The sequence below is a fragment of the Phoxinus phoxinus genome (assembly GCF_949152265.1).
Source record: "Phoxinus phoxinus genome assembly, chromosome: 25".
Lineage (NCBI taxonomy): Eukaryota > Metazoa > Chordata > Actinopteri > Cypriniformes > Leuciscidae > Phoxinus > Phoxinus phoxinus.
The window spans coordinates 17,275,938-17,298,375 of record NC_136900.1 but is presented as its reverse complement, the minus strand read 5'-3'; the positions used below and the strand labels follow the sequence as shown (position 1 = coordinate 17,298,375).

The 22,438-nt window shown below is 37.0% G+C and overlaps 1 protein-coding gene across 3 annotated transcripts; it reads left to right on the top strand.

The window, feature by feature from the left end:
* The first annotated feature begins 610 nt into the window (after window positions 1-610).
* atp2b1b (ATPase plasma membrane Ca2+ transporting 1b) lies at window positions 611-21,917 on the top strand. Of its 3 annotated transcripts, none has more exons than XM_079603319.1 (21): window positions 611-711; window positions 4,503-4,919; window positions 8,466-8,663; window positions 10,070-10,327; window positions 10,885-11,010; window positions 11,132-11,362; window positions 11,584-11,616; window positions 12,716-12,862; window positions 13,002-13,216; window positions 13,312-13,554; window positions 14,097-14,338; window positions 14,979-15,216; window positions 15,378-15,557; window positions 15,629-15,716; window positions 15,805-15,911; window positions 16,461-16,652; window positions 16,739-16,952; window positions 17,033-17,244; window positions 17,325-17,432; window positions 17,617-17,805; window positions 19,903-21,917. In XM_079603319.1, exons 2-21 carry the CDS (start codon window positions 4,730-4,732, stop codon window positions 20,239-20,241), a joined length of 3,750 nt encoding a protein of 1,249 aa, XP_079459445.1. In that variant the 5' UTR covers window positions 611-711; window positions 4,503-4,729; the 3' UTR covers window positions 20,242-21,917. The 3 variants fall into 3 exon arrangements, with proteins under 3 accessions (XP_079459445.1, XP_079459447.1, XP_079459446.1); XM_079603320.1 differs by lacking the exon at window positions 611-711 and adding an exon at window positions 3,258-3,568; XM_079603321.1 differs by lacking the exon at window positions 11,584-11,616 and having other exon boundaries at window positions 19,903-21,911.
* Window positions 21,918-22,438: the final 521 nt, after the last annotated feature.

The following is a 22,438-nucleotide window of genomic DNA, read 5'->3' as shown; positions in this document are numbered from 1 at the left end:
GTTTAGCGATGGAGCGCGCGTCGCGAGAGTAGAGGATAGGCAGCACTATTTATAGTTAATCCTGTTTAAGCGAGGTCATGCTCTCTACCGTCCCTAAGACAGAGCCGTGGAGTTAAACGCTCGCGTGCCAGCGTACGAGGAGCATCTCCTGCGCTTTTGGTTCATCCAAACAAAAATACAAAACACATCCCAAGACTATTTAGCATAAATATCACAGTATAAATATAAATATTATAAATATCTCTATGATTATTTGGCTTATATGGGGCGACACATTCCAACTATTTTCAGAAAGAAATAAAATATTTTAGTGTTCTTCAATAGCTTCTATCCTAATCTTTAGGCAAAAATACTAATTCACTCTTAGATGTGGCTGGATAGTGGAGCTAAAGCCTTCAATAATATAATTATGTACTATGGCCTTCCTCTTGTTGCTAATAATAATACATCAAGTTTATTATGGCCCGCTTGTCCATCACATCGCCCTATCTTTGCTGGTTGCTTTTGATGACAGCTGTTTCAACAAGGGATGACACCTGTACCTGGGACAAGCGCTGGCCAATGGGAGTCTGCGTTAAATCCCGAGCCGTGCCTCTGACGTAAATCTTCCACAGACTCCAGCGCGGTGGGCGGGTCGTTACGGATCGAGTTGTAGATCCACTGTGCGCGAGACTACTGATGCCAAGTGGAACTGAGGCGCACCGGTTCAAAGTGAGTACACATGTATTCAATTAAAATGCATTTTTATACGGTTCAGATATTACAGTAGGGACTAAATTGCATTGTTATCAAATGGCGAGTGACAGATTCGGTTTAATAGCGGAAACATAGGCTAAGGTTTGAAGTTATTCTAACATTTTAGCTAGTTGAAATCGCGTCGTTTTGACATGCCTTTTATGAATTCCTCATTATGTTCTGCTTTATACTTTCTGACAGCAAAATATGATTCTTTGTGAAAATTAATTACTGTTCCGTCCCTTTCTAAAAATTGATATTCCCCCAGACTTAGGCTATGCAACGAAGAATAAAAAGAATAGTGTTTTCTCTCTCTCAGATGAATCTAATGTACGTTAAAGGAGTAATGTTAGCCTATTACATTTTTAGATACTAAGGCCTATTTCTGATAAAGTTCGCGTGCGTCAGTCGAATCGTTTGTAAATGAGAAGATTGAGAGACTGTCGTTTAGTCTTCCTTGTTGTAGCCTAAACTAAAGCGATTGCAACACCGGGGTCATATATGGGCCCATTACAACGTGCAATGCTGTTTGTGTCGCCAGGAGGATTTTGCATGGCACAATGACTTCATAATCATAACTGCCTGCATCATGCTTTCTGCTTTGGAGGTGAGCTTTAGGTTTGATTTGTCTTCAGGTCATTTCATGTTTATAATTTAATGTTGATAAAATAGACCAATAGTAGAATATGTTTATAATTTTATGGTGATGAATGTCATAATATTAACATTTTATCCCGTTCAGTAAGAGTGCGAATTGTTGGGAGTATCAAAACAAAATGTGGTAATGTTAACACTTTATTTTAAGGTGGACACATTACCACACGTACTTACTATAGTAATAACAGTAAATGATGCATAATTACAAGTAACCCTAATCCAAACCCTAACCGTAACTCTAGTAAGTAGATGTAGTTAATTAATATTACTCAGTACTTATTTGAATAATTATAATGTAACTATACGTCATCTTAATATAAAGGGTTACACTTTATTTGAAGGTGTCATTGTTACAGTGTAATTATATATTTAAGTACATACTGAGTAATATTAAGCAACTACATGTACTTACTATTGGGTTAGGGTAGGATTAGGATTTGGTTAAGGGGTTAGTAGTTGCATGTAATTATGCACCATTTACTGTTATTATGGTAAAAATGTAACATATGTAACAAGGACACTGTAAAATAAATGTTACCAAATAAAGTGTAACCCAAAATGTTGATGGGGTCTCAAAATATGTACAATTCAGCAACGTTTTTTTGTTTGTTTAAAGGGATAGTTCACTTTAAAATTAAAATGCTGTCATCATTTACTCACCCTCAAGTTGTTTCAAACCTGTATTAATTTATTTCTTCTGCTGAACACAAAGAAATATATTTTGAAGAATGTCAGTAACCAAACAGTAGTCTGTACCCATTGACTTCCATAGTATTTTTTTTTCCTACTATGGAAGTCAATGGGTACAGACTACTGTTTGGTTACTGACATTCTTCAAAATATCTTTCTTTGTGTTCAGCAGAAGAAATAAATTAATACAGGTTTGAAACAACTTGAGGGTGAGTAAATGATGACAGAATTTTAATTTTAAAGTGAACTATCCCTTTAACTAACCACAAAGTTAATATACACAGGCGCTAGTGAACATATGGTGATAACCATAGCAACAGTTTGCTGCTCGAGAGGTTTCCTCATGTCGACGAAACGTACATACCACTATTTATCTTTTTATCATAGGTTTACACATTTGTCACACAAAAAAACGTAAGCGGTTTAAAAGTTCTTTAAGATAGCTAACTATTAACTTGCTTTGCAAAGGGCGGCAAAAGACAACCTGGGGTGCAAACATCAAATAAAAAATCCCTTAAAGCCTTAAAGGCTTTTGATACTTTATTTTATGCCGTTTTAAAACACTAGTTATTCTTGTTTCTGCCAGGCCTAAATATGGAAGAGCCATTGCCAACATAGACTATAGCCATTGTGCCTCTCGATACAAAGTGTATTATGATAGTAGTTATTATGTGAAAGTCATGTGATATTTCATGTCATACAGCAAAAATATACAATACTGAACACATTAGTTAAAGTCCTGTAAAAAAAGAAGATATGCTCATTCATTAACACTTCTCACTTATTCCCTTCATTTAGACAGGAAATGATGCATGTGACTCACACTTCTCATTCACAGCATAGATAAATATGGATTTTAGTTTGGCACATTGAAAAGGGTGCAGCTGTGTGTGGACATTCTTCATAAAAGTCAGATTTTATAATTGGACGGACGTCACACAAAATGAGTGTGTATAAAACCTCAAATAGTGACATTCAAGCTGTTCTTTCAGCCTTCTTTATGAAATTCACATTTTACTGGTACAAGTTTATTTGTGATCCAAATAAATGTATCAAGTAAAAGCTTCATTGTTCAATGCAGAATAGTAACTCTTGGGCCCCAGGCTCTGTCCGGATCCCTCAGAAGTCTGAATGAACTGAGGGTACTGTCTAGGAATGAGTAAACGTGTTTGTCTGTGTTCAACGGCGCACACTCTTCCATATATACAGCAGCCGTGGCTGTGCGTCTAATTAGATTAAGCAAGAAGCTTTCCTAAGATAATCATTCAGTAGCCATTTCCTCTAATGGAGACTGTGCTCCTCAAGACTGTAAACTGAAGGTCAAATAATTTGAAGTAAAGGAGAATTTTGGGCATGTGGCTTTGTAATACAGACTTCTGTGTTGTTTGGGGTAGTTGTACATGACAGCGAGTCACACAGCCTCTGAAATCAGCACCTTCTGACTGTGTGCTGCATTTGTTCCCGTTGCAGGAATGGAAACAAATCTGTGAGTATATACTTTTCCGTCTGTTTAATGATAATGAATTGAAGTAATGTCGACGGTCACGGTGGGTTTCAGTTTAGCGCTGTAAAATAATGATTTTAGTCGTTTGATTGGCATGTCAAGGTTGGATTTTGTTGTTTTCCTCTCTTGTTGTTGTGAAAAAAGACTTATTTGACACTGATCAAAAGTAAAGATTAAACTCCAGTAGTATTGCGAACAAGCATTTAATGTCTGAAGAAATATGAGGTGCTTTAAAGTCTTAAAACTGCAAATTTGTTCAGGATAACCAGAACATATTGCTTTGTCTATGACCTTTGAGAGGACTTTAGATGTCACTCCAAACAGCCTTTAAATCCTAACATAATTTGCAATTACAATAATGCCGGACTTTATTGCTGATTTGCTGTGAAAATTGTTTGTTCATTTGTTTGTTTGTTCAATCCAGAGTTATTTTTATTAAGTAAACTGTTTGCAAAATGTTAATGAAAACTATAATAGTATAAATAAGACACTGGTTTGATCATCTGTTCGTTCAGTTATATCCTCTAAAACTTGATTTCCCACTCTCTGTATTTTGAACAGAACTTTTGAGTCACGTCTATTGTTTTTGGCAGGTCTCTTCTGGATGAGATGCCAGTTTTATGTAACAGAACTAATTTTAGCATTCCGCTCTTAAAGCAGACGTAACGGATCTTTCCACTGAAGGGTCATTACAAAAGCCTAATGTCACTTTGTATACCTATCAACATCATATTTAACAGTAACACATGGTTTGATGTGACTTTCTTTGTTGACTGACAGTGGTATCACTGGATCTGGCAGTTGCGACAGGACACGAATAATCACATTTTATTTGGCTTCAAGAGCTAAATGTGCATAAAAGCTGACATTGGAATGATAGAGCATGTAATGAACTTGCTTTCTGGTTTTGTTTCAGATGTAACTTGGTGCACACCTGATGATTTGACCTTCAGCGACCCCAATCAAACCAAGATGAGAGAAGATACACCAGAAAATCAAGTAGAAATGGCATTCGAATTACACCTGGTTTGTCATCAAAAGAGTCATTTTTTGCATCCCTGAGGTAATAAGTCTGGATATTGTCACCGCTTGCCCAAGGGGAAGCCACTTCTCCTCTGTTTTTTGGTGCGCTTCTTCGGGACCATGGCCAGAAACTCATTCCGTGGGTCGAAGTACAAGGCAGAGGCCAATCATGATGGAGAGTTTGGCTGTACACTCAAAGAGCTACGCTCTCTCATGGAGTTCAGAGGGACAGATGGATTACAAAAGATTCAGGAGTGCTTTGGAGATGTTCAAGGACTCTGCTCCAGGTTAAAATCATCACCAACAGAGGGTAAATATTTCATTCATAATTGACAATAATATGCACTTATATTTTCGTTTTTATTATTTCCAAAATAAGCCCACTTTGTGCATAACTTTATATTTGGTTAACCTGGAAAACTGTTAAATTGACTGTGATTAGCTGTTTAGTAAGTAATTTCAACTCATTTTTTGATCTTGTATAACTTATAAATAAAGTTGAAATTGGTCAAATTATTTTGATAAATTAAAGTAATGTTAAAACACATGTTGCCATGAAATAAGCATGCACAATTAAATATCCAATATCAACTGATACCGATAAATGTACAAAATCTCTAATATCGTCCGGTTACCGATGGTATCGAGATATCATGCATAACTAGAAAAAACATCACTTTCAGCTCTTCTGAGCCACAGGTCTTATTAAACCAAATAGTTTAGTGACACTGAGGCTGATTTGGTCTGGTGGTTGGTTATACTATAGATCTGAGCTGAGCAACGGTTGAATCTGATCCATGACCTCTCACCATTTCGCTCTTGAGCAAGGCATTTAACCTCAGGCCCCACCAGGAAGATTGTCTCTGTAACAAGTGTACTGTAATCACTTTGGACAAATGCGTCAGTTAAATAACGAATTAGCAATTAGACGTTTCAGACATCTTTTTCCATTTGCTTGTGTGCGTAGCATTGTAGCTTTCATCAAGGACCACATAGCTTTGATCAAGGACAATATATTAACTTTTAAGACTATCAGCATCTCCTTTGGACGATGGAGCCCATAGTGAGGTACATTCGTCTACATGCTCCAGGTGACCACTTTATGTAGCCTATTTTTGACCATATTAGGGAGGATTTTCATCTAGCACGTGTCGATTTTTTTCCATCTGATGAACGTTAAAACATTGACAGCCAATCAGAATCCATCCTGCTTTAAAGAGCGTGAGCATTCAAAACGGCAGGTGATAAAACTGTGAATAAACAGAATGATATCATGCATTAGTGTGAACGCTAATATAGTTATCGTTATAGTTATTGTTCTTGGTGTGAACGGGCCTTAACTCATGTCTTACAGTATATAGGCCTATGTCATTTTGCATTACCATCGAAGTCACTTTTAAATAAAAAACAATACTGTGATTGACTCGAAAAGTAGCATATTTTGCGATATGTCACATAAATCGAGTCTGATCAATACAAATTTATAAAATATGCACAATGCATAACACACAATTTTAATTACATAGAAAAGGAAAAAATCACGATAATAGTCATTATTTTGGTAAAACTTTACAATGTTTCATTTGTTAACATTAACATAAACTAACAGTAACAATGAAAATAGTTTTAGCATAATTTAGTTCATATAAAATTCAGCATTTACTAATACATTATTAAAATCAAAAGTTGTATCTGTTGTTAATATTTTTTTATTAGACAATGAACATTTTTATTTTAATTTTTATTTTTATTTATGTTATTTTATGTATTAACTAACATAAACTATTGGGACCTTATTGTAAAGTGTTAATGATATTTAAAATGATTGACAACCCTAACATTTTAGTCATCATTTCTGTTTTTCTAAGTGTCTTTCTAAGTGCCCCTGCTTAGGAATTAAAGCTATAATGAATAACAATATTTAAAAAGTTTAATTAACCTGCCTTACACCACTTGTAGTGAAATCTCAGTTAAAATATGTGTAACCACTGGAAATGATTGCCTTTCTTGCTTAGCAAGTGGCATCTGGCATTTGTCACTTAATCGTCATGGTTATCAAAGTGACCAGGTCGTCTTAGATTTTACAGTCCCTGTACAGTTTGCACGTTTCACCTTTTTATTCGTCTCCTTCTGTGCTTCTAGTTTAGACCAATCCGTCTACATAATATTTCAAGAAACTCAACTTCAATCATTTGTCTTACACCATGATAAGCTTATGTTTCCCTTGGTAATTCCAGCGAAATATGTTTACAACTACTCTTGTGATTCTTTCATTTAAGATTTTTATGTGTTATAAATACACGGCCTGTCTGTTTTGAAAGACTCTGATCTTGATTTATCTTGCCATCCATCTATATTGTCTGGTTTGATTTGCACTGGCTTACTGCTCTGTGCTGACATATTTAGCTCTGTCATGAGCCATAACAGACAGTTGTAGTTGTGACAGGTGGGACCAGATCAGTTTACCTCATGTAATCCCACTCACCTCAAACCGATGCAGGCTCTTCATTGCTCCGCTTCACGCTAATCTCACTGGCCGCTGCTCTGCTGCGTGGGGTTTACATTCATTTTTGCCCTTGCCAACAGTGGGTAAACCTTCGAGGGGACAGAGGACTAGCGTTTTGCAATTGAGCAAGGGGAGGAAAAGAGGGATTACACTGTGTTAGTGTTCAGGCTGTGATCTTGCTTGCGCAGGGGTTGGCTTGATATGTTTTAGAATCCATTATGTTTAAAATGAAAAACAAAACAAAATATAAACCCTCTCCAAATCCAATTCAATTTCTCAAGCATTGTGAAATAGAACTAAAATAAGTCCAAGTTTGAGGATTGACTTATTCACTCAACTTGATCCATCTGTCATTTTACAAAATGATTTACAATTGCGAACCTCAGCCTCATTCAGACTGTCAGTCCACATATAATTTTTGGAATAAATCCACGCATACCAGCCTTGTACGTTTCTGCCACTGCCTCATAAGATGCAGTAGTTCAGCGTGGCGTCTACACATTGTTGTTTTGTAAATAAGACAACATTTGTATTGCAAACCCCTCCATGTTGCGGTTGTTGTGTTTTGGCGAATACCTACTGACGCAACATCATTGGCCCAGTCCCAAATGGCACCTTGAACACTCGCAGTCTTCTTATGAGTCTCTGCAAAAGTGCGCATCAAGGGTGCCGGTCAACCACAAAGGGGGCGCTCTCACCCTTTTTAAAACCTAAAATGACAAATGGGACACCCTACGGTCTCATGGACTTAATGAACACACGCACGTGCACGCGGCAGCCATTGTAAGTCCATTGTAAGACTGAAAGTGCATATAAAGTGTGCCATTTGGGACAAGGCCATTGCCATAGAAACCAATACAGATAAAATGAAAGAGTGGCATAGGACAACATTCAGATCTGAACAGTTGCAATACACAATGTGGGCAGTCGATAATTTTAGATCAGATTCCAATCGGATACACAAATGATCCGATTTGGACTGGCAGTGTGAATGTAGGACATAGATACCCCATAAGGTGTGATTTATAGATGTTTTGGTCATCTAAAAGTCAAATCTATTTCTAACATTATCTTACTAAGAAACCTTTCAGAAATCTCTTTATCTTTGAACAATGCAGGGGTGTTAAATTATGCAATTAGAAAATCATCTTGACTGTTATGGCGGTATGATATTTTTACAGTCAGAACCATAACCTTGTTAGATTAAAGAAAATGTTACTATACAATATTTGTTGTGGTTATTTGCCCTTAAAATCCAATTTTATAGCATAACATTTGTATTATATATACCTTATGTTTTCCGTAATAGTACTGCAATAGTAATTTTACCCTGCTCTTTCTCTTATCTAGGATTAAGTGGTCATTCTGATGACATTGCAAGAAGAAAAGAAGAATTTGGAAAGAATTTTATACCACCTAAAAAGCCCAAAACATTCCTTCAGTTGGTGTGGGAAGCATTGCAGGATGTGACTCTAATTATTTTGGAAGTTGCAGCCATAATATCCTTAGGCCTTTCCTTCTATAGACCTCCTGATGGCGAGAGAGAATGTGAGTATCGTAGGGCTTTTAAGCTTGCAATGAATAATATGCTTCTGTTTCTCTTGCTCTGGAATAACAATGAATTTGAAATTGTAACATGGCCTGAAGGTGACGTAGAGCTATTATGTATTCAGCTCACTCAGGGCTTCTGGTTTTAGCAAAAAAATATTTTCAAAAATACTTTTATCTGAGCCCTGCTCTGCATTTAGCAGTAAAGTCCTGCATACCCTGCTGGAAAATCATTAAATCACAAAAAAAATGGGTCCAGGCTGGTTTATTAGAGTTGGTATAGTGCTGATATAGCTAGTGAACCAACATAGTCACGCTGTTCTCAATCAAAACTGAGCTGGTGTAGCTGGTCCACCCGCATTACCGTTTCCCATTCTGGTACCATCATGCAAAACACACCTTTTATTGGTTAACAGCAATGGCGGATTTTCAGCAGGGCATAAAACAAGGTGCAAAACTGACATTTCGCCATCTATGAAATTTCCTTCCATGGGCCAGATTAACGTGAGACTGCAATCCCGTAAAAGCACCAATGGGAGTGGAAAGTTCTGCATGCTATTTACTGACACAGACAAATTCGCATAGGGTCGCAAACAAGCAGAGCTGATGATAATCGGGTGTGTGTGATCTACTAACAACACAGGCAAAGAATGGGTTAAGACATGCTTTTCGGGGGCGTAAAATAATCGTGCAAATACCAGTGAATTGATTACCGCAAACCTTAGTAAATTATGTTGCATGATTCATTTAAATAATCCATTTCATCGCTGATTTTTTACTGCGGGTATTTAGTAAATCCTGACAGTCGTTTTTAATGCCAAAAGACAGTTTGCGCTGGCCCCAAGCATGTTGTATTATTTTTATTTGAAAAAACATGGTTCGATATAAATTATTTTTCTTGCATGTTTGCTGAAGAAAGTCAATGTGTCAGTTCCAGCATCATATTCAAGATGAGTCAGTCTCTCAAAGTTAAATTTGGACCCTGCTTATGCTGCACATGCAACTAAAGTACCTGAAATTCTCCTAAATGAACACTAATCAAAAGTTTGCAGTCTGTAAGATGTTTTTATGTTTTGAATTTGAAAGAGGTCTATTATGCTCACCATCTGCATTTATTGGATACAAAAATACAGTAAAAACTGTAATATTGTTACAATTTTATATAGCTGTTTTCTATTTTAATTTATTACTGTGATCCAAAGCTGAATTTTCAGCATTATTGCTCTAGTCTTCAGTGTCACATGATCCTTCAGAAATCCTTCTAATATGCTGAATTGCTTTATTATTGCTTTATTACTACTTTGAAAGGTAGTGTGCATTTAACATCTAGTCTTATAATCTAAGACTTATATATACACAAGTTGCCATTGTAGCTATTTCTTACAGTTACTTTCACATTGGTGCAGACTGTGGTAGGGCGGCTGGAGGAGCTGAGGACGAGGGTGAGGCAGATGCGGGCTGGATCGAGGGTGCTGCCATCCTCTTGTCCGTCGTTTGTGTGGTTCTTGTCACGGCATTCAACGATTGGAGCAAAGAAAAACAGTTCCGAGGACTGCAGAACCGCATCGAACAAGAGCAGAGGTTTACTGTGCTTCGAGGCGGTCAAGTCGTTCAAATTCTTGTATCCGAGATTGTGGTTGGAGACATCGCACAAGTAAAATATGGTAAAATGATGGTCTCCCTTGAGATTCAAAACTGTTTTTAATATATTAGGCAATTAAGAATGATTAAGACATATTTTTTCGTATAATTTTTTAAGAATATTTATACAGCTCTAGCCATAGAGTGACCGTTTATGGAGACCATATCTGTTAAGCTTTTTTTTAAAAGGGGAAAAAAAATATATTTATAATTCTGCATGTGAAAGTGCTAGATGAATGGTTTAAGGGAAGTCAATATTATCAGTAAATGACATTTCAGATTCTCACACAAACCCATAACTTCTGTAGAGTCATGTGAACTGCTTTTGTGGTTCTTTAAATTGTTGTTGTATGAAAAGAGCTGTATGAAGGGGAAAAAAGCTGCATACTGGCTTGGAACAACACAAGGATGACAAAAAGTAATGTTAAAGTACATAAAATACAGGGTTTTTTGCATTAGTCTGTTTTTTGTTCTTGCGTTTCGGTTTGCATTGGTCCTGCTCGATTAAAACCTCTCTTTTGGCTTGCAAACATCTGTCTGTTGTGTCTTAGACGACACCATCTGTCCTTTGTGCTTGCAGGTGACCTCCTTCCTGCTGACGGAGTACTAATCCAAGGCAACGATCTGAAAATTGATGAGAGCTCCCTCACTGGAGAGTCAGACCATGTCAAAAAAACTCTGGACAAAGACCCCATGCTTCTTTCAGGTTTGTCCTCTGCTTTTCTTGAAATGACAATAATCGTACAATTCAAAAGGTGCTGATGCAGTTTTGCCATTGCAATACTCATATTCCTGTTTACATGTCCATTTTTATCCTGTTGATTCAGGCACGCATGTGATGGAGGGCTCCGGAAAAATGCTGGTCATTGCAGTGGGGGTGAACTCTCAGACGGGAATCATCTTCACTCTGCTCGGAGGCGGAGATGATGATGATGATGATGATGACGATGAGGAGAAAGAGAGAAAAAAGAAGAATAAGGAGGAGAAAAATAGGGAGAAGGAGGAGAAAAAGAAAGAAAAAGAGAGGAAGAAGAAGGAGAAGAAAGAAAAAAAGAAAAGTATGTTGCTCAAGATGAGTTTCTGAAATGCATTTCCGAAATAAAGTGTCGATTCTTTTCAAACCGGGTTTAGAATTTGAAATGCATTTCTTTTGTAATTCTGGCCAGGAACTGTGTAGATACATCCTTTTAAACATACATAAAATCTCACGTCATCTCCAAATGGTCTGTTATCTGTAAATATCACATATATGTGATTGATCCATGTCACTTTTCAACAGACAAAAAGCCAGATGCAACAGATAAAAAGAAAGGTGTGTATCAGCACATATGCTGTAATCGTAGATCATAGCATTTCCTTTAGATCAGTGGTTCTCAGCTGGTGGGTCGTGTGCCGCAAAAACACTGCTAAATGCAAATACGGTAATAAAATGCGACTAACCATTTAATCAGGCATTGCTTCTTATATCTTACATCAAACCAATGAAACGGTATTTTTTTCTGCAACTTGGATAAATCTAGTCAAATTAGGTTGACAAAGTCATTTTGATGGGCCTATGCAGTGATAATATGTAGTGATTTCCCCCCCAAATCAATTCGGCGTAAATCCCGCCCTGCAGCTAATTTCATTGGTTAAGGTTACAGTGACGGGTAGGTTTAGGGATCAGTGTTTGGTGTAGTAGGCATTGCAATCAGTACAGTGATTGACATGACCAATGAAATCTTTAGAATCGGCGGCAGGGCGGGATTTACACTGAACTGGTTTGGGGGGGGGGGGGGGGGGGAATCACACATTTGACATTTTCACTTTTGTATGACAAAACCAGTTGAGAACCACTGCAGGAAAATGAGTTACAGGAAGTAGCAGTCACTGACATTGTTCAGTCAATAGTTGCTCTTTTGCAGTAAGAAGATTGATATGATTAGCAGTAAGAAGATTAGCGCCTTTGGCCTTACAGCTCTACTTTTTCCTCTTGTCCACATACAAACCCACACAGACAGACACATACTGTAGATCTCCACAGTAAACAATGTGTCACAGTCTCCACAACTGTTTTCAACATTGGTAATAATAAGAAATGTTTCTTGAGCAACAAATCAGCATATTAGAATTATTTGTGACATTGAAGATGGAGTAAATATGCTGAAAATTCAGCTTTTCCATTACAGGTATAAATTGCATTTAAAAAATATATTAAAATTGAAAAGTTATTAAACACTGTAAAAATGTGTCATGCAGTTACATTATGTAGCGAAATGTATTCAGGTTCAGTCATTTTGACTTCAATGAATCCTCTTAATTTTAAAAAACACATTTTTAGGTTACATGACAAATCATTTTAGTTCAGTAACAGTTCGATACATGCACTTGCATAGTTTTAAACATCACCCTTTGGTTTCTGCCGCATTCAGAGAAGGATGGAGGCACAGTGGAGATGGAGCCCCTCAACAGTGATGATGGAACAGAAGAAGAGCAGAAAAAAAACAAGATGCCAAAGAAAGAGAAATCGGTACTTCAAGGGAAGCTTACTAAACTAGCTGTACAAATTGGGAAAGCAGGTAAAAAAAAAGCATAAATCTGTGATTTCTTAAAATTTACAAGATACTAAGATTATTTTTGGTACAATTTACATATGTGTGTTGCCTTGTTTCACAACTCATGTGCATGTGCGTGCTTTTGTTCTTCTTTTTTTGCCAGGTCTCTTCATGTCGGCCATCACAGTCCTCATTCTTATCGTGTTCTTTTTGGTGGACACGTTCTGGATCCAGGGGCTTCCGTGGATCAAAGAATGCACTCCCATCTACATCCAGTTCTTTGTCAAGTTCTTTATCATCGGTGTCACTGTGCTGGTTGTTGCCGTGCCTGAGGGTTTACCCCTTGCCGTCACCATCTCATTGGCCTATTCTGTAAAAGTATGTGGTTCATGTTTTGCAGAACTTTAATGACAAACTTGTACATACAAAAGGTACTTGTACTGTAGTAAAGACGTCTATGTCATTCTCTGTAGAAAATGATGAAGGACAACAACCTGGTGAGACATCTGGACGCTTGCGAGACGATGGGCAATGCCACTGCGATTTGCTCTGATAAAACGGGCACCCTTACCATGAACAGAATGACAGTGGTTCAGGTGTATATTGGAGACAGACACTACAGGAAGGTCCCAGAACCTGATATGATTCCTGGCAACATCATGAATCTGCTCGTCACAGGCATCAGTGTTAACTGTGCGTATACTTCAAAAATACTGGTAAGAAACAATATTTTGTATGAATGTGTGTTTGTGTGAGAGAGTTCTCAAAGACCAGCATCTATCATCAACATACTTTTAAATATACAGTGGATTCCAAAAATTCATATTTATTTAATTACAAATGATAATATCACTCAGTATAGAAATTTGAGTGACTTTAATTTAATGGCTGCGTGAACTCCACAATCTTCTGTAAAATAATCAGTGTCAGTTAGTAAATAGTTAAAAAATAAGTTAGTATAATAGATTAAGTATAATATAGTATAATATATTATATAAAAATGTCTTCTTAATTTTATGTATATTATACTATGTTTGATTAATTTCTTCATTTTATGTCATAACCTTTATTTCTAATTCATGTCTATAGACATGTCTATATATACATATTAATTATTTAAAGATAAATCAATGTGGTTTCAGACTTTTGGACCACACTACATTAAAACTTTCTTTTATCATCATTTATGTGATTTCATCTTTTTTTGTTAGATTAGACTTGGTTTCATGATTTTTATGAATCCCTTTTTTTTGTCTAGGCTGCTGAGAAAGATGGTGGTCTGCCGCGACAAGTTGGGAACAAAACTGAATGTGCCTTGCTTGGGTTTACCACTGATTTACGGAAAGATTACCAAGCCATTCGCTGTGAATATCCTGAGGAAAAACTGTACAAAGTATACACATTTAACTCAGTCAGGAAATCCATGAGTACCATCCTCAAAAATTCAGATGGAAGTTACCGTATGTTCAGCAAAGGAGCGTCAGAAATCCTCCTGAAAAAGTAAGTACACATTTAATATTTCAGATGAGAATGATTTTGAGATTATTTGCTACTTGCTAGATGGTTACAGGTGGTATTATTAGGGGGGAGAAACATTCTCAATACAGCATTTGAGTGGACAAAAATCTGTATAGTTCAGGGTGAGTCATCATTATTTATGATCCAGTTTTCCTGGAAAAGACGAAGCATTTAATAGTTTGGAAACACTAAAGGCACAGTCACATTACCAAAATGTTAGGGAAATTTAACTGGCAAAAAAGGTCCATTGTCTGTTGTCAATAGATGCACAAAGCACCATTCATATGGAAGAAAATATGGAAAAAAAAGTGTATCTGCATGGGGAAATGTTTCACCCTTATGGAAAATTACAGATATTGCTTATTCCTGTTGAAATTACTTAATTTAGCCGGCTAAATGTGACTGCGGTTTTAGATATTCCTATGTTTTTTAAAGAAATCAACACTTGTATTTACCTAGAATGCAATAAATGGATAAAAAATGACTGTACCGTTACATACATTTACAATGAAACAAAATGATAATTTTAGAAAGGAAAGCTTAGTAATACTAATTGCTTTGAATGCGAGACTACGTACTTGTATCATTAACTTACAAGTTATAATCTTTGATATTTCCCCAGGTGCTGTAAAGTCCTGTCGACCAATGGCGACGCCAGAGTCTTCAAGCCCATGGATCGGGATGACATGGTGAAAAAGGTGATTGAGCCCATGGCCTCTGAGGGCTTGAGGACCATCTGCCTCGCCTACAGGGACTTCCCTGTTTCAGATGGAGAGCCTGATTGGGATGATGAGGCCGATATCCTGACCGCTCTCACCTGCATTTGTGTGGTGGGCATTGAGGATCCTGTTCGACCGGAGGTAATTGCTCACATGACCCTTAATCCCATTCCATCCACTTTCATACATGGAAAATGTGCATTTGATAGTGAAAACAAAGCAAGGACGTGCTGAAGTGCTCATTACTGTGAGTCAGCATGTGTTTGTTAACACCTAATCCCTGGGTGGTATAATCTCCACAGGTCCCCGATGCTATTAAGAAGTGCCAGAGAGCAGGTATCACTGTGCGCATGGTCACAGGAGACAACATTAACACCGCTCGAGCTATCGCAACCAAGTGTGGCATTATCCATACCGGTGACGACTTCTTGTGCCTTGAAGGCAAAGAGTTTAACAGGCGGATACGCAATCAGCTTGGAGAGGTGAGGTGGTCAAAAAGAGTAATTTTCATTCAAATAAAAGGTTGATATTAAAGGCCTCATCGTCTTTTCAGATTGAGCAGGAGCGCCTGGACAAGGTCTGGCCCAAACTGCGTGTACTTGCAAGATCATCTCCAACTGATAAGCATACATTGGTGAAAGGTAATCAATTTTAAACAGGACTGTTGCTAATACTTGTGGTGCATATTACAGTCTGACTGCTTTTGAAATGTTTGGCTGTTTCTTCAAGGTATAATCGATAGCACCGTCCTTGAACAGAGACAAGTAGTTGCTGTCACTGGAGACGGAACCAACGACGGCCCTGCGCTAAAAAAAGCTGATGTTGGATTTGCGATGGTATGATTTTTCAGTTTTAAACAACTGACTTGCACATCACTGTAACAGACCTAACAATTTCAAATGAAAATTGAAGTTACGAGAAATGAAAAAAGAAACAATCTCACTATGTTTTAATCCATGTTGCGAATTTTATCTGAAAATTGCAAAAAGTAATGAGCAAATGAAGCAGTGTTTCATCCCATGTGTTCAATAGAGCAAAATGTTTACTTATGGGGAAATAAGCACAAATGAAAATTCCCCAGGATAATCAGTAGGGAAGTTAGTAATAAATATAATAATAATAAATAAATTCATTTTTATTTTTATTTTATTTTATCTTTTTTATCTTAATGTGTGGTCACAAATTTCTTTGGCAAATAAAGGTCCTTATCCATTGTCAAAAGTGTAGCGATGCATGAAGAACCGCTCGCACCAAAGTCACTTTCATTTGTGATGCAATATCGCAAAAATAGCATGAAAATACTTATTTGGAAAAGGAATGAATGTTGAACATTGAATGGATGTTGAGTAAGTGAATACATTTTGACAGTGATGTGTTATTTTTAGGGCATTGCTGGTACAGATGTGGCCAAAGAAGCATCAGACATTATCCTGACAGATGATAACTTTAGCAGCATTGTGAAGGCAGTGATGTGGGGCAGGAACGTCTATGACAGTATCTCCAAGTTCCTCCAGTTTCAGCTGACCGTTAACGTGGTGGCTGTCATTGTGGCGTTCACTGGAGCCTGTATTACACAGGTCCGAGTACTGCTTCTTCTTTCTTCTGTCTATCTTTCTTGTACCGCTTCATTATTTCCCTAAAACGTTTTGCTTTTTGTACACAGGACTCCCCTCTCAAAGCTGTACAGATGCTGTGGGTGAATTTAATCATGGACACGTTTGCGTCACTAGCTTTAGCGACGGAGCCTCCCAATGAGGCTTTACTGTTGCGCAAACCGTACGGCCGCAACAAGCCCCTTATTTCCCGCACCATGATGAAGAACATCCTCGGACATGCTGTATATCAGCTAACCATCATCTTCACACTCCTGTTTGCCGGTGAGCATCGTCCCGGAATATTTAGAGCATCCAATCGGAGAAAACCGGCTAATATATCTCTGACTTTACCTTTCTTGTAGGTGAGCAGATCTTCGACATTGACAGCGGAAGGAACGCTCCTCTTCACGCTCCTCCTTCAGAGCACTACACCATCGTCTTCAACACCTTCGTGATGATGCAGCTCTTCAACGAGATCAACGCTCGAAAGATCCACGGTGAGAGAAACGTTTTTGAGGGCATCTTCAAAAACATGATCTTCTGCACCATCGTATTCGCGACCTTTATTATCCAGGTACGTCGCATTTTAATCTCTAAAAGCCTGCATCAGTTATCAACAATTGTTCTGAATTCCAACATGGTTTCGTTTTTTAGATCGTAATCGTGCAGTTTGGAGGGAAGCCTTTTAGTTGTGTAGGTCTCTCTGTTGAGCAGTGGATGTGGTGTGTTTTCATCGGTTTTGGCTCTCTTCTTTGGGGGCAGGTAGGCCTTTTAAAGCATTTCAACTACTGCTGACTTTTTTGTTTGTTTTAATTTTTCTTAAAGAAACCACACATGTACAATACAACCAATCAATTACTTTACAACAACTCCTGCTGAACTTTGACATGATGCACTGGGTGAAATGTATTGTTTTCCTCATCAAAACCCCTATGACTTCTGACAGCTGGTTACCACTATTCCCACAAGTCGCCTGAAGTTCCTGATGACAGCGGGTCATGGCACTCAGAAGGAGGAGATCCCTGAGGATGAGCTGGAGGAGATGGAAGACATGGATGAAATCGACCATGCTGAGATGGAGATGAGAAGGGGGCAGGTTTTGTGGTGTAGGGGTCTCAACAGAATTCAGACACAGGTACTGAATAAAGTTTTCACTCCTTTTTTTTTTTTTTTTAATAAATATGTGGATGTTTCTTCAACTTCTTCAGGCACTTTTACATCCCAGTATTACATTTTTTATTGAAGCTAACAGATCATTTGTAATATATAAAGGTCACATATAATCACAAAGGTCACAAAACTGATTCTTTCTGCTACTTTTCAGATGCCTTCTATGCATAGATTAGTCTTAAAATACAAAATCCATCATAAAAATGATTACATGTTAAATCTAATTTACATGTATAATCTAAAAGAGAAAAAAAGAATTGTGCTAATTATTTTTTCAAAAATTAAAAAAATTACACAAACTTCCCAATTTCAAACAGACCGAACTGCTATTTCCTTAATAGTTTTTTTTGTTATAAACACAATTATTTATACTAATATAATATAAACTCATTTTTCTGTGTTATAAACACAACAGTGTCAGTGAGAGATTGTGAGCAGAATATTTTAATTGTTTGTCATTGCCAATCAAGCTTTAATTGTGTACAAATTATGTACAAAATATGAAAATATTTGTGTATTTAAGATAAATAAAATGCTAGCTATCAAATTAGCCATAGCAAGACAAAGGAATTTTCCATTTTATTCCAAAAATATATACTTTAAAATGCATGCAAATAACGAACTTTCATGATGACGATGAACTGTCACATGAGCGTTAGATTATAATCAAAACCAAACAGATGTTTTGTTAGTTTTTATCAGAGTATCCGAGGCACGAGCTGGAACTGCTATTCTGTTTCCCAAAAACATAGTTCTAACGAACATTCGCAAATAGCATCGCAAAGTTGTGTGGTTTGAACGACAGCTCTCAACCTGTGGTTAGAAGCATAGTTTCTTGTTGCATGATATGTGGATTTAATAAATCCTTGTCTTGAGCAAAATAAGCAAGCTGACATTCAGTGCAATCTGTATCTTTTATTTAGAATACACACAAATGTCAGTTACGTCTTTTAATTTGTCAAGAGATTTAAAGCACCGTTTTTGAAGAGTGCGCATGTGCAGACGTGCTCTACTACGTAAGAACGAGCCTGAGATTAAATCTGGAAATAGAGCAAAATAACTGATAAAAATATAAATAGTATAAATATAAATAGTCCTCAGATGCCATGTCCATAATTTATAGCAAAACATCTAGCATTAATTCAATCTCAACAGATTCATTAAAAGTAGTTATTACTCCACCACCTGCGTGACATCATTAACCAACGTGGTTGAACGACCAATATGCGACAATACGGTTTCGGGAAACAGTCGTGACTAGCTAGTTGATTTCTTCAACAATGCAACGTACTATGGTAGTTAAGCAGCTAGTTAACAGGTAGTTAACACTCCCCTGGATGGGGAGCAGCAACTCATATGCATTTAAAGATACATGCACGAAAACAGCATGTATTTACCACATGGTAAATTATCTCTGTGGGCTATTTTGAGCTGGAACTTCACAGACACATTCTGGGGACACCTGAAACTTAAAATGTAATCCACCACAGAAGGATATTACCGTAAAAACAATACATAATTTTGAGGTGTGGCATAAATTACACTGTAGTGGAATTTAATTTAAATAATACTTCTCTAATATATGTATACTGTTTGACATGGTTAGTTGACAAATAATTGATTGATTTTTTTATTCATCAAAGAATCCTTAAAAAATTGCTTATAATAAAAATTATTATTGAACACAAAAATCAGCATATTATACTGATTTCTGAAGGATCATGTGATGCTGAAGACTGGAGTAATGGTGCTGGAAATTCAGCTTTGTATCACAGGAATAAATTGCATTTTAAAATAAAATAAATCAGTTTTTTTTTTAATTGTATTTTTGATCACATAAATGCAGCCTTGGTGAGCATAAGAGACTTTTTTCAAAAATATGAAAAAATCGTACCGACCTAAACCATCAAATTGATATTTTAAATCTGCCGTGCAGAAAGTGTCATTGGTTAAAGAAACGTCCAATTGGGGATGTTGTTGGTGGTAGTGGAGGGTTATGTTGTTAAGCTCTCTGAGCTCACTGACCTCTGATTTCCATTGGGTTTTGGTGCTTTTTCTTCAGATCCGTGTGGTTAATGCTTTCCGGGATACCATGTCCCCTTACGACGGCCTGGAGACGCCGGAGTCTCGCAGCTCCATTCACAACTTCATGAGCCACCCAGAGTTCCGTATCGAGGATTCAGAGCCATCCATCCCCCTCATCGATGACACCGACCCTGAGGAGGACGCACCTACTAAACGCAACACGGTTCCTTCCCCACTGCCTCTAGTTTTATCCTCCCCTAATCAGAACAATAATGCAACCGACAACAGGGGCTACCATCACCACAAAGATCTAGCAAAAACTGTCCTTCCTCCAACTCCTGGAAGCCCCCTTCACAGCCTGGAGACCTCTCTCTAATCCAGTACCACCCACGTCAGACCACGCCAACGATCGAGGGCACATTAAGGACAAGATCAGGGCTTCTGGGCCTCTGATAGTGAACTGGAAAAGTAGCAAAACTTGTTTTTTTTTGTTTTGTTTTTAATTTCATAGGGGGGTTGTTTCGTTCTTTTTTTTATTTTACCTGCACACCTGGAAAGTGTACAGTTTGGGAATGAAGTGTTGCGCAATTGTTCAAATTCTTTCCCTTTTATATTTTGTTCAATTATACATTTTGATAAATGATGTATTGGCTGTTCATTTAGTTAAACCATTTTGAGACCTTTTTGGACACTTTCTTATTTTGGATGAAAAACAGATTCAAATGTAGTTGCTGCTCTGTTTAATTGTGAGCACAAAAACTTTTTGAAGGTGCACTATTTGCCTCTAAATAGGTTTTGATTTTGATTTTTAGAAAGCTAGAAGATGAAAATTAAATGGGAAAAGATGCAATGCCTCATTTTTTAAGGGGTACTGCAGGACAGTTAAAGGTAGGGTAGGCAATTTCAGAGAGGCTTACAATAGCAAGCTAGCTTTGAAAGCATTACATCCCACCCTCCCTTCAGAGTGTTTTTCAAAACAGCCAGAGTCTGCAAAGCGTCACAAGAGACTTGTGTCTCAAAGCACATAACATTACAATAATAATGAAAGCTTGTACCACCTGACTGCTGCAGATTCATTTCTGCACTGATAGTGTTGATGACAGAAACTTATCAAACAGCTCCGGGTAGAACGTCACGGTTTGCCATCTTGTAATTGCGGTTACGTGAACGCAGCATAAGCTCGTTTTGGTTCAGAAGGAACTGTAAAAGGCGGCTGCTGTTTTTTGTGGCGCTTGGTGGCTGTCTGTAAATACATAGGAGGTATGTAAATACATATGTTGACAGGCAAGTAGGACATTGTATCATTACATTCGGACCAATTGTTTGGTCCTGAGACTTCCACAGAAGATATATGTAAAAAAAAAATTTTTATTTAGACCACTTCTATTATTGATTGCTATCAGGATGTAAAGAGAGTAACAAAAAGTGTTTATGAAAAAGATTGCCTACCTTACCTTTAAAGATGTTGATTTTGAGCCTCTTATTTCGTGAAAAGTAACAGTACTCACAAAAATGACACTTCCAAGGTGTTATTAAGGGAATAAAATTCTTTCTTTCTTTAGTTGACCAACTACAAATTAAGAAAGGACATGTGGTAGTTCAGGGAGGCCACGCTAAAATGTAATAGTGTATTTTCTGTTTAGTGTTTTTATCAGCTTTGATCCACTCCACCTCCTTAAACTACAGACGAGGGCTCAAGCACATTACACAATTATGAGGTTCAGTCAAGATGCTGTTGTATGAAATATTGTGATGGTAATATGCGGGGACATGAATATGGTTTCAGCAGAATGTGGTTTAGGATTTGTTACAGAAGTGTAAACAATATAAGAGTAGTACAATCAAATAGGAAAGAATTGGAGAGACTTTGTGGGTTAATTTTGTTATTTTTACTGTAGTTTCATTCCCATTTTGGGAATGAATATTTTTCCATCTGTTTATGGAATATAATTTTGTAAATGTAAATGGTTATTGTGGTTTAATTTACATTTGAAAAGTCTTTAAGTATGTGTATGGTTTTTGCCAATAAAATATTCATATTTAGCTTAACCTAATCATTGGTTTTAATTTGGATATTGGTTATAGAATACACACTCCACATTTATATGTGCATTAGGACATTATATAATAGCATTAATGTGCATTAAACTAAATTAGAAATGCCATTGCTTCATATATTAATATTTAAATACACATGAACTACTCATTTATTAAGCATTTGGTTTGTTAGTGACTTATTCAAGTTATTAAAGTAAAATTATAATAGCATAAACATGGTCATACACATTTTAAATTAAAGGGTTCACCCAAAAATGTTAATTCTGCCATTGCTTACTATGTTGTTCTAGTGAAACCTGTATGAGTTTCTCTGTTCTGTTGAACACAAAACAAGAAATTTTAAGGTGTGTTCAACAGAGGAAAGAAAACTCATACAGGTTTGGAACACGGTTTGGAACAACATGAGGGTGAGTAAGTGATGACAGAATTTTTAGCATAGCAATTAGCAATTTAGCTATTTTTATGGTTTTATTTTTGTGTGGACTATCCCTTTAAGTAGTCATTAGATTTTGTTC